Genomic DNA, 12,596 nt, shown 5'->3' on the forward strand with positions numbered 1-12,596 from the left:
ATTTTGTGAAGGATCAAGTATAGGTGAAGTACTTCCCATTTTATCAAAGAATTCAAGAAAAACTAGACGAAAACAATGACACAGACAAGAGAAGCTCAAGAGATGCAACGAACACAACAATCGCAATAAGAATCTAGCACAGTCGGATGAACGAAAACAAGAAACCAAGAATTCTGAACGAAATTATAGCATAAATGATTTAGACAAAGCGAAGAACAAACGAACAAATCGAAGAACTAACCAGAAATTCGTCAATTAAACGAATTGCAGAACGAAAAACAATCAACAATCAAACGAACTAGATCCACAGGAATATCACTACTCTGATACCATGTTAAATTCAGGAGTATGAAGCTCGAGAAACATCAATGGCGAAATTCTGTTATAGAGAGAGAAAGAAGAGAGAGAGAATCTTGAGAGAGAAGGAAAATTATGATTACATTAATTGTAATACTGCTTACAGCAGAGTTTATATATGGGCTAAAGAAACAACTTAGAGTAAATATTTATTACACTAAATATGAGCTGGCATAGTTAATTGTAACTAACTTCTCGTTGTTGACGTGTCCTCCACTTGCATAATAACTGATATCTCAACACTGGCGAAACTCCTCCCCGGAAAATTCGAAACCCATGGTCGCACCTCTGAATCAAAGCCTCATCCCCTCGAAACCCAAGTAAACCACACCCCCACCATCTAATTTGCATATTAAGTTTAAAAAAACCTCGACCATAATTTCTCACTCAATTATTACAATGTCCACCTTTTGAGTTTCTTCACACTTCTGTCCAAAAAAATCAATCACAGTGTCTACAAAATTGCTAGTGTGAAATGAGAAGGCAATAAAAATTGATTAAAATAAAGCTTTAATTTGATTGCTTTTAGAAGTCACAACTTTATACTTCCTCCGTTTTTTGATTGCACCATAAGGGATTTCACGCTTGCCAATGCATTACTTTAGCTATCAATATCTTAAATTATACTTTTGTAAAAATTATAAAAATTTGATATTTGAAAAGTAGAGTTCGATACGAATCTAACTAGATCCCACATGACTATATTTTTCCTAATGTATAAATCACAAATGATGGTCAAAGAAGATTAAGTGAATAGTGTAAAAGTCCTAATGGTGCAATAAAATAAAAACGGAGGAAGTATGTTAAATTGGATGGTTTGTGCAAATGATTTGAGTAAGAGAAGTCAATCACTTAATAGCAAAAGGAGGAGAATTCGGGGAAGGGGATGAGGATGTGACTGTTCTGCGGGGAAAGGGGTAGGGACGGCTCCGGCGAACAGGAACGGGAATGGGTGGGTGTGTGGGGCTAGTTCAGTTGGAGAGAAGGAAGAGGAACGAGAGGGGGCTATTGTTTTTTTTTTTTTTAATAATTTTTATTTTATTTTATTTATTTAAAAACCAATTAAAAATTGACACACGGCATAACACCCCTATATCCGGTTACCAACTTAAGAAATCGGTAAAGGAATTATTTTGGGAAGATGAGGGTTAAAGGTGGGATTATTCCCAGAATACTCAAAGGTAGGATTATTTTGAGCAGAAGTGTTAAAGGTGGGAGTATTCTTTTCCATTCTCCCTAAATAATATCATTTCAGCAAAAATAATTTCAATTTAGGCACTATTCACTTCTTTTACAAGAATACGGAGTATACAGTAAAAATTAATTTAGTTTAGTAAAATTAAGTTCATTTCAGTAAAGATAATTTCACTTCATTAAAAAAAAGTTCAGCAAATATTAGTAACTAACTTCAAAGAAGAAATATACTTCGTAGTAGACAATCATTAAAAATAATTTCATTTCTGTAAAACTAATTTCAATTCAATAAATGTACTTTCAATTTAATAAAAATAATTTAAATTCAGCAAGAATAATTTAAGTTTAGCAAAAGTAAGATGAATTAAACAGGGCCTTACTATCAATAATAATTTTAGTTCAATAAAAATAACTTCAGTAAAAATAATTTCCGTTTAGCAAAAATAAGGTGAAGTGAACAAAGCCTTAATCGACAGAGTACTTTGAATAATAAAAGCTTGATTTAACTCTAAATGAAAACTCCAAAACACCTATCTCCGTTTATTTGTTTTTGCGCACCAAATAAATATGAAGAAAAATTCAAAAAAAAATGTGTTAAAAAAAAAGTTTAGAAAATTTACCCTTCGTTTTTAAATACTTGTTCTACTTTCTTTTTTCGGCCTTTTTAAAATACGTGCTCTGTTTTCTTATTTGGAAAGCTTTTACAATATTTAATTTAATCCTCTCACTTAGTAGACCCAACGTAAATCATATTTTATTAATTTCATATTCTCTCTCCTCCAATTCTCTCAATTACTTTTACTTTTTACAATTTTTTATTCTTCCACCTACCCAAAACGGAGGGAATACTGTGTAAAAATAATATTAAGCAAAAACAATTTTAGTTTAATAAAACTAATTGATAATTGTAAGGGAAAAAATATAATAGGAAATCAGGATAAATAATTTCCAATAAATTAATTTTAGCTTACTAAAAATAATTTAATTTCAACAAAAACTGAACAAGGCCTAAGTGGATCCTAGTAAAATGCATGGAATTATTCATAGGTAGTGTGATGGTGCTACTACACAAACATATTTTTTATGATGAGGTGGAGTAGTTATTTGGAAAAAAAAAATAAAGATAATAAGTCACAAAAAATGACCTTAGAAAAAAAAAAAAAACCTACAGTACAAAAAAAGAAGTACTAGGGGTGTCCATTCAAATGGCCCAAATCTAATTCGATTCGAAATAAAATTTGGTTTTTAATTTTCAAATCCAATTTGATCCAAATTTCTTATAAAATCTAGTTCGAATTATTTGAATTTTTTTTTTGAATAGCAAAAATATTTTATTAATTAAAAGTCATATGATATCTACAATAGAGATTTGACATTAACAAATGGAACATCTCCCGCTTATATCGCTGGAAATTACAGTCTTGTTGGAGATACAATCTAAGTCGTGAGGATGTTTTTCTTTTGTATTCGAAAACTTGATAACTTTTTCACCAACGAAATATTTTCACGACAGTCCATTAGATCTTATATCATGGATTCAAAACTAAGAATTTTCTCCTCCGAAAAATGAAGATAAATCTTATCCGTCGAAGGAGGTTGAAAAACACTTGTCTTTTGAAGGAGATCGGAAACCTTTTCTTCGAGGGAGAAAAGTTCCTCCTTTTGGAAACATTATGATAAACCAAAAAAACTTTAAAGAAACAAGAATTGGAGATTTCAACAATGGAGGCTAGGGTTTTGGAGCAAGGAAAAAGGAGAGAGGAGAATATTTTTTTTTAGAAATTAGGTTTCTTTAATCTCTCTTTTATCATCGAATTATTTGAATCTATTTTGAAATATTGAATTAAAATATGTTGCAATAGTTTGATGCAATTATAAAAATAAAAATGCAATTATAACATGATTAATACTAGTATAAACAATTTTTATTCGTAAAATCATGTTTTGATTATTTGGTTTTTCTTTGATCTAGTAACGGTCAATTTAATCTGAATTAAAATTCAAATCTGTATCTGAATTAAAAATTCGATTTGAATTAGATTGAATTTCAATTAAATTAATAAATTAATAATTTAATTTGAATTGGATTGAATTTTGTTAATAATCGATTAGAATATTGAACACCCCTACTTCTTACGTAGTGGCGAGTGCAATTGAAATTTGAAGGTAAACACAAATGTTGTTAACCGAAGGAGAAAGCTACACCACAGCGGCAAAATATACTACCGCACCACCTAACAACAGCCACAGGGCAACCACATCTGAATACATAGAGTAAACAGTAAGGGTCAATTCGTACTTTCATAACCCTTAAATCTAAAGCACTCTTTCCTTTTCCCTTCCAAACAAAAACAATACTCCGTATTTCTCTCTCTTCAACCCCCCAAAATTCCTCGAAGAGGAGAAATCTCCTTCGCATCTCTATCTTTCTCTCTCCTCTTCTCTGCATATTCAATTTCCAATCTTCGCTGTTTTCCACACTTTTGTTTGTCTCTAATGGCGTCCGAAAATTTCACCGACAAAACTGCCATTTTTAGAAAGCTCAAGCTCAAATCCGAGAATAAGGTATTTCTATTTTCTTTCCAGTTTTTCTCGTTGCTGAATTGGTTTTTTAGGGTTAGGATCTGGTTCAGATCGGGCTTCAATTTACTGGAATTTCGATTTGGTTTGATTTGATTTGGAATTAATTAGGTTGTTGTGTTTATGTGTGACAGACATGTTTCGATTGTAATGCCAAGAACCCTACTTGGGCGTCGGTCACATATGGGATCTTCCTTTGCATTGATTGTTCCGCAGCTCATCGTAGCCTTGGTGTTCACATCAGTTTTGTTAGGTATGATTTGGTTAATTGGATCATCATTGTTGATTGGAGTATTAATTAGGGATTTTATTTTATTTGTGATCAGTTGATTTGGTGGTGGATTGAACTTTACGGTTTTATAAAATTGTTTAACCAACTGTTTAGGTTGTAAAGTGCAGAAATTTGTACTGTATGTGTTGAGACTACAATTTAGTTTAGCTGCAAATTGTAGATCATACACAAGAATGTACTAAGTATAATCTTATTTTGAGCATGATTAGTTGATAGGCATAAGTTTTTACAAATTCATAAGCCGTTCGTCCTTTTATGTTGCGACTGAAGAATGATAATGAGAGTGTTGGACAATGTATTATTGATTAGAGGGATCAGTAGAATGTGACATTGATTGCTATGAAGTAAATTTTTTTCGATTTTGCTGGCACTCCATGATCAGTTTTTGGGATGATTTGTAGACTCGAAGAATGTCGGGAAGGTTTTAAGTAGTATACCTTTGTTGAAATGGAAGGGTTCTCTAGTTTAAGCAATTGGGGGCTAGTGTTTGTTAGATCAGAACTACTTAGTTATTCACCTGTTTTGAGAAAGGCTGCTGATTTGCTGAACCTATCTTGGGGAGAGGATTGAATATATTGAAATTAACTGTGCTTAAATATTGGATTACTACTTGACTTTGAGGTTCTGCAAAATCGAAAGGTTTTCTCCTGAGAGGCATGCTATTTAGGCCATTTTCTTTTCACCTCACTAAATCTATGTGACGGGGTTAGTAAGCTCATATAAGGAAGAGTAGGTTCAATTTCACAACTTAAGGTTATATCCAAGTAGCTCAAGAATATAGCTTCAATCCAATCTTATATCTCATTGTTGGGCAAGAGCATGATATGGGTGTACCAAGCAAGGAATTTAACTACGTTTCTTGAATAGAGTAGTATTTGAGGTTTTTTTTAGTTTCAAGTCACTATTTGTACAGTTGTAGGTTTATACTAAGTCTCAATTTAGAGTTGTTTGGTGGTGAAAGCCACAAAGGTTAAGCAAGTAATTTACACTCTCTTGGAAGAACCTAATATGGCGACTATGTTACTGTGTGAGTGTCATATGCGGAGTTTGTTCGTTGTCAACTGAGTTGATGAGTTATCTTGGGGTTCCAAGAGCCCAAATTTGGGGAGGATAAAAGATCAATTAAAATAGTGGTCTAAGTCTAGAACATCCTTGATAGTATAACCTTCCTCACCTAGAAAGTTTATTGGTTCATTATTTTAAGTTTTCTCTTGATTCTATGCAGACTAGAGATGTTTGGTCGATGTAAAAGTTCCACCAACTTATATCTTTTGGTGCATACCAAGGGAAATTAGGGATCTTGATATATGATGAATGCATAGTCTTTAGCAAGTATTTTCTTGTTTGGAATTCTGTATGTGATTGAGAATTTCTGAGGAGTCTCTGGACATTAGAGGATGTCGTTACTTGTTTCCATCCTTTTCTTGGGTTAGTTTCATTTGAAAGACTGTTAATTAGTAAGGACCACAGTGAGGACGAGTTTCTGGTCTTGATTGATCAAATTGAACTCGACAGCGTAACTGTTGGCAATGTTGGATGAAGGTATCCTAGAATGATATAATCATCATTACGAACACTCCAATTCTAAATAGGAAATAAGAGCAGTTGATGCAACAATCTGTATTTTTTTTTTGCTTGCTAAAAAGTGTTAAAGACTAATTTGTTGATTTGATTATTGAAACTTTTTCCTGGATTTTCTAGTGGGGTTGTTTATATTTGTAGCTTGCCATATTATCATGCTACATAGCTTCTCTTTTTAAGATCCTAATTGCTCAAATGTGAGAAAATTTCTTTCTTAAAGGTCAACAAACTTGGATTCGTGGTCCCCTGATCAATTGAAGATGATGTACTTTGGGGGAAACAACCGTGCTCATACATTCTTTAAGCAGCATGGATGGACTGATGGAGGCAAGATTGAGGCTAAATATACATCAAGGGCTGCTGATTTATACAAGCAGATACTGGCAAAAGAAGTTGCTAAAAGCTCTGCTGAAGATCCCGGTTTACCTTCTTCACCAGTGGCTTCACAGTCTGCACAGGCATCTAATGGTTTCTCTGATGCCCTCAGTTTTGAAGCCCCAAAGGAAATTATAACAGAAAAGAAGGATACAGCTAAGAAGGAAACAGCTGAGCTACCTTCTTCTCCTAGAACTTATTCTGTAACTGTCAAGAAACCTATTGGACTTGGAGCAAAGAAAGTTGGAAAGAGTGGAGGACTTGGTGCCAGAAAGCTTACGAAAAAGGTCAATAATTCAGTCCTTGACGATTCTTGTTCAGACATATTTTATGTTTTATGGCCCTTGTGGGCAGTATAAGAGTAATGAAACGTATAGTCAACAGTTGAAACCTTTTTTTTTTTTACGAAATAATAAAGGCTTTGGTGGCTATTGTTTATGCATAATGTTTGACCTTATGGCTCCTCATTGACTCAAAAATGACACCTTTTCTGCAGCCTAATGAGGACCTCTATGAGCAAAAGCCAGAGGAGGCCCCTGCTCCTGTTGCCACCCCTAGTAATAATCCTGTTCCAGTTGGATCATCTTTTCCTTCTCGTTTCGAGTATGTTGAAAACAATACTGTTACGGGAGTGGGTAAAAGTTCAGAAGTTTCTCAGATGACTGGCCATGTTGCACCACCCAAGTCATCAAGCTTCTTTGCAGACTTTGGTATGGACAGTGGTTTCCAGAGAAAAGGAAGCTCAAATTCTTCAAAAGTACAGGTAAGACATAGTTAATGGTAGCTAGGGATTAGGTGTTTTTGTTATTTTTTTTTTTTTTTTTTTTTTTTTTTTTTTTTTTTGTGTGGATTCGGGATTCATGTTTCTGACTGTTTGAAACTTTGTTTTCTCAACGTTTTTGTTGTTTATTGGGTTTTATTTGTTTATATTTTTAATTGATATTAGATTAGTAAAATGATTATATTATCTTATTGTTGCTCCTATGCTCACAGCAACGACATGTACTAACTACTAAACGTGTAGTATGTGATGGGAGGTGGGGTTCTCGCTTCCAATTTTTGTTTTATTTTTTGTAGTATGTTTGTATATACACTATGCCAAACACACACATCATAAGTACTCTCAGCCTATTACATGCACAACTTACAGTAGAAAACTGATTGATACTTTAGCAATGGAGACTACTGAACTTAACGGTTCTATGAAAATGGATTGCAAGGATCACTTTTCCCAAAAAAAAAAAAATTTTACATTGCTACATTTCTCTTTTCCCCCAAGAGAAAATTGAACTTGCAAATCCTTCCACTATCCCCAGCTCTATTTCTTATTCCCTGATGCTACATGACTACTGTCCTTGCTTCCTTTCATAGACCTGGCCCATGCCTGCCATACCCTTATATTACAGCTTGCACTTGGTACTTTCACCTCATTATAAGGTCTAAAGTTCCTTGCTCTAATTTCTTCTTTCCTTGCTGCGTAATTGAAGCTAATTAAAGGAGATTCTGAAATGCCACCATCCATAGTAAATATGTGCTCTCTAAATATCCCTTGTAAGAAAAAAATTGTGTAGAAGTGTGTAGTTTGTGTTGTATATTGCCTTTGGGGAATACTTGTGCAGTAATTGCTCATTGATGTTATTGTCAAATGTGAGGAGACTACATGTTAGGAAGAATTGAAAACGGCAATTTTACTTTCTACAGAAGTTAATTTTGGCACTATGTACGACAGTTTTAAAATAAATTAAAATAATCTATTTGTGGATAACATTGTACCTTAATGACCCTTATCCCAATGCTGACAATGAGGATCCTGCTTAGGTTGGGGTTGGTTTTATATGTATACAATTACGAGGAGGTCAGCTTTGTTCCTACAGTTACACAGTAAAGGTTTAAGTTAGACCCAGAAAGTTTCCAAATATATTACGTGAATGAAGAATTGGAGGAAACTTGAGCTAGACATTTCATCTGATTCATTATTATGGCTGATGGAGTTTTCATGATGCAAACTTGTGGGTCTAGTTTGTGTGCAGAATGTGTAGATTATTTGGTGTAGTCCATTTTCTATCACATGATGCTATAGCTGATTCTTAATTTAATGTGCCACCAGTTTGCTGATATTTTGTATAATTAACAGATTGAAGAAACTGACGAGGCTAGGAAGAAGTTCTCAAATGCTAAATCGATTTCCTCTTCTCAATATTTTGGAGATCAGAGCAGAGCTGGTGACATTGAAGCTCGAGCTTCATTGCAAAAGTATTCTGTGAGTGCATGTCAATAAGTTTTGTTGGATATTTCTTGCTTAATAGCAGTTTAGCAATTGATAATGTGGCTTTTCCCATCATCACTTATGTGCTATGTGCATACTCTTTTTGAGTTCCTGACTTTTATTTCACCTCATTTTACCGCTCTACTTGATTCATGTGGTAGTGCTGTCCATTGACTCTATTCCACCCTGATTATTATTGATTTCATTTCACCATGATGGAGCCTTCTGCAATTCTTTTGTTAACCCCCTTGTTTTCAATTGGTGTAACCCCTACATTCTTCCTAATCATCTCAACCGATCCTTTCTTGTATAGCCATACATCTAATGTAACTTACTCATCATCGCCACATTCATGTTTTACGTACCATATAATATATAATTCTGGTTGCTGTGCAGTTGAATTTTTCCCTCAAGACCATTTAAACCCTGTAACACTCTTCCACTTCAACCAACCTGCCTTGATCCTGGGAATTTTTTGGAGAATCCTCTCATCATAGGCAATCACCTCCTTGCTTCTACTCTGCTAATCTTGCACTACAAACATTTTGTCTTTATTATGTGTGGTCTCTTGATTCCCTTCACCTTGTGAAATAATTTTTAGTGCTATTTGGTCCAGTCAGGTGTTAACATGCGATGGATTTATGGCTGTCAAGTTGAGTTTGTGAAGAAAACACTCTTAGAGAGTTAGAGCGCACCCTTATTTTTGTTTAGCCTAAAGCCTCATCATCATCAGAACCTTGATGTACTCCTATCATTATCGGGACTTTTCTGTCTTCCAAGTTTGGTCTGCACACTCAAGCTAGCTACATCATACAATTTTGTGAATGCCTTAACTTGTTAAAGCTCACCCAAGTACATCCCTCATTACCTTATCATAGGCCTTTTCCAAATCAATGAAAGTCATATTCAAATCCTTTTTCTTATCTGGGTAGTTCTATATTAACCGTCTCATAAAATGAATTGACTTCATAGTTTTTCTTTCTGGCATAAAGACAAATTGGTTTCTGGTTCTTTGAGACCTTCACACTTCTTCTTGACCTTTGTTGAATCATGCTCCCAATGTTTTATAATATGACATTTCCTTCTTTGATAGTACTACTCAAATAGTTAAATGTACTGCTTTAACCCCTCTTCTATGCGATATATGTTGTGAGAATTTAGTAGTCTTCTAGCTTGAGACCATCCATTCTTCAACAATTTTTCTATATTATATGCTGGCAGTTTATTTGTGTGATATCATCATATTAACCAATCTTCACTTCTTCAGTGTCATTTATGTTCTTTGCTGTTTGACTCTTTTTCTTGGAAGTGTTCTGAGTGTCTTCTAGGTTTCTGAGTTGTAATTTTCAAACTTGATGTTTGTTGTGTTCTCTTGTCATTATTATTTCTTGCTCTTCTTGGAATATTAGTTCATGTCATCTTAGTAGTATTTTTCTTGGTCTGTAATTATTAATATTCACATTCTCCCAACCCATCAAAATTAAGGATATCCAACCAGTTTGCTTTGGCGTTGTACGATGTTTATACTATTCCCATACCTCATTACTTGACTTTAGCAAGGGTATTTTGGTGAACTATTTAAGCAATGTGAAAAACTTATCCTGTTGTAGGGAGTATGTTTTGTGTGTGTTGCTTTCATAGTTCATGTGGTATTGGACTGGTTCTTTGTAAATGCTATGGCATCCTGTACTGTTACATTATCTGTGTGACTACCTCTTTTAAACAAAACTATCTTTTGCAGGGATCAAGTTCTATCTCTAGCGCAGATCTATTTGGACATGATTCTGATGCCAATCTTGATATATCTGCAAGTGACCTCATCAACCGCTTATCATTTCAGGTATGGGTAACTTTAACGTTTGACATAGTACTTCAATATCAATTGTGTGTGTTTTCAATTTATTTTATTTAGTAGATCTTCAAGCTTATAATTTTTTATGGGTTTAAATGTTTTACTGGTATTGCTGAAGAGTTTTATTGATGACTAATATGACAAAAATTTCTTTAAGTTAGAAACATAAATTTTGCGAAATTTCTTTTTTCATTCTCCCCAAAGTACATGAACTAAATTTTCTAAATCATGGGAGTTTCTGTGTTGGATAGTTTGTCCAAATTGCATTTATGCATGTTGCTATTTATGTTTATTGACAGGCACAACAAGATATATCTTCCTTGAAGAATATTGCAGGAGAAACAGGGAAAAAGCTCGGTTCTCTGGCGTCGTCATTGATGACTGATCTTCAGGATAGAATCCTTTAATGTAATGTCTGTAATCATCTCAGAATTTTTACAAATACAAGGAGAGATTTATTTAGTGATGTAAAATGAGTTTTTTCTTGCAATTATTTGGAAAACAGATAAGATTTTGGCACTCTTTTCCAGTTTCCTTTGTGCTTTCTTAGCATAATGTGTAGTGAGGGACTGAGGGTGTTCGTCTTGACAAATTGTCATCTTTGTCTTTATATTTAGTTAGTTATTAATGTGTAAACGCACCGAAATTTTCAATCTCTGTTATTGTGCGAGCTGTGGTGTGCAACGGTGTTTTTTCATAGATGGTTTTGTTTTTGGAATCCCACTTGCTGCTTTCAATTTGTGATATTATTTCCATTTTCTGGATCATATGAAATGAGCCACTAAGAATTACTGGATATTTTGATCAGGAAAAAGTGAAGAGCCATAATCATAGTTTTGTGATGATTACCTATTTGTAGTAAGAGGGAAAACTATCTGATTTCCTATTCGAATTAAAAATGAGGTTAATTGATCTGCTCATCTCCTTTCCTCCCTATCCTCTTATGGACCAAGTTACACATGTGTATGCACACTCAAATCCCACATTTTCATAAGAATCAGGCATTTTGCCTGCTGGTGCATGAATCGTAGGTTTGAAGATGTGTGTAATTATAAGTCTCAATTTGTGGTAAAATCAGGTTCGTAGATGTGTGTAATTATAAGTCTCAATTTGTGGTAAATAATCCATTATACAACGTAATCTTTTTAAATGCATCAAAAAAGCCATCAAATGCATCAAAATAAGCCTTTTGTTGGATGGCCTAATTGAAAATTTTGGACAAAACAATTATCGAATACGGAGTAAATTTAAGCCTTGCCTTATGTATTATTTTTAAATTAAATTGAAGTTTTACAATAAATAAGGGGGTAAATGGTAATTTGGCTCTATTGAAATACTCCAGTACTCTATACATAAAACGAAATCTTTTTTTTTTTTTTTTTTTTTTGGAAATATGGAAATATAAAAAGTTAAAAATTATTTACTTGATTTAAATTTAATTTTTTTTTTTTTGGAAATTTATATTTTAAATTTATCAAGTTGATAAAAACTTTATTTTCTTTTCCAAAAAAAAAAAAAAATGATATACTTTATTTCTCAAAAAAAATTTCTTTCTAAATAATTATCATCTTCACATATATTTGATTAGGGTTAAACACTTAAACTTCTCCTCCAACCCTTAAATAAAATCAAATTCCTTAAATCAAAACAACACCCTCTTTCCGGCCGAAATGTTCATATCCCCTCAACATTTTTGAGAATGAGGGAAGAGAGAAAAACAAAAATGCCCTAAAAGTTGAAGCTTTAACTTTCTCTCTCCTCCCTCCGTCATTTTTTTTTTTAATTTTGTTTTTTTTTTTGTCAATTTTTACTACAGTTAGGTCAGCAACCATTAATTTCGACTTTTATGGCGGCTTTCTAAAATCCCCAAATTTCCCTCCATTTTCAAAATCCCTAAAAATATCAACATCAACTCCCTCCTTTTTACATTTTTCCCGCTCAATTTTCACTCAAACATCAACTTTTCGTTCTCTTAATTTCATTCTTCCCTTCTTATTTTCAAAACCCTAGATTGTTTCATCAATTTTCTCTCTCTGGTTTATGGAGGAAAAAACCCAGGAAATCAAAATCAAAACTCAAACCCTAGAATTTTTTCAATT

General features: G+C 33.4%; 1 protein-coding gene across 1 annotated transcript; it reads left to right on the forward strand.

The window, feature by feature from the left end:
- Positions 1-3,964: 3,964 nt before the first annotated feature.
- LOC145569392 (putative ADP-ribosylation factor GTPase-activating protein AGD8) lies at positions 3,965-11,167 on the forward strand. Its single transcript, XM_081628738.1, has 7 exons — positions 3,965-4,116; positions 4,266-4,384; positions 6,225-6,666; positions 6,876-7,142; positions 8,514-8,639; positions 10,387-10,485; positions 10,797-11,167. Exons 1-7 carry the CDS (start codon positions 4,048-4,050, stop codon positions 10,902-10,904), a joined length of 1,230 nt encoding a protein of 409 aa, XP_081484864.1. The 5' UTR covers positions 3,965-4,047; the 3' UTR covers positions 10,905-11,167.
- The last annotated feature ends 1,429 nt before the right edge of the window (positions 11,168-12,596 follow it).

Source organism: Chenopodium album, chromosome 11 (genome assembly GCF_948465745.1).
Source record: "Chenopodium album chromosome 11, dcCheAlbu1.1, whole genome shotgun sequence".
NCBI classification, from domain to species: domain Eukaryota; kingdom Viridiplantae; phylum Streptophyta; class Magnoliopsida; order Caryophyllales; family Amaranthaceae; genus Chenopodium; species Chenopodium album.

Coding starts and splice junctions, on each gene's coding strand:
- LOC145569392 (XM_081628738.1), top strand. CDS start 4,048: ATGGCGTCCGAAAATTTCACCGACAAAACTGCCATTTTTAGAAAGCTC. Junction 4,385..6,224: donor GTTCACATCAGTTTTGTTAG/GTATGATTTGGT, acceptor TCTTTCTTAAAG/GTCAACAAACTTGGATTCGT. Junction 10,486..10,796: donor TCAACCGCTTATCATTTCAG/GTATGGGTAACT, acceptor GTTTATTGACAG/GCACAACAAGATATATCTTC.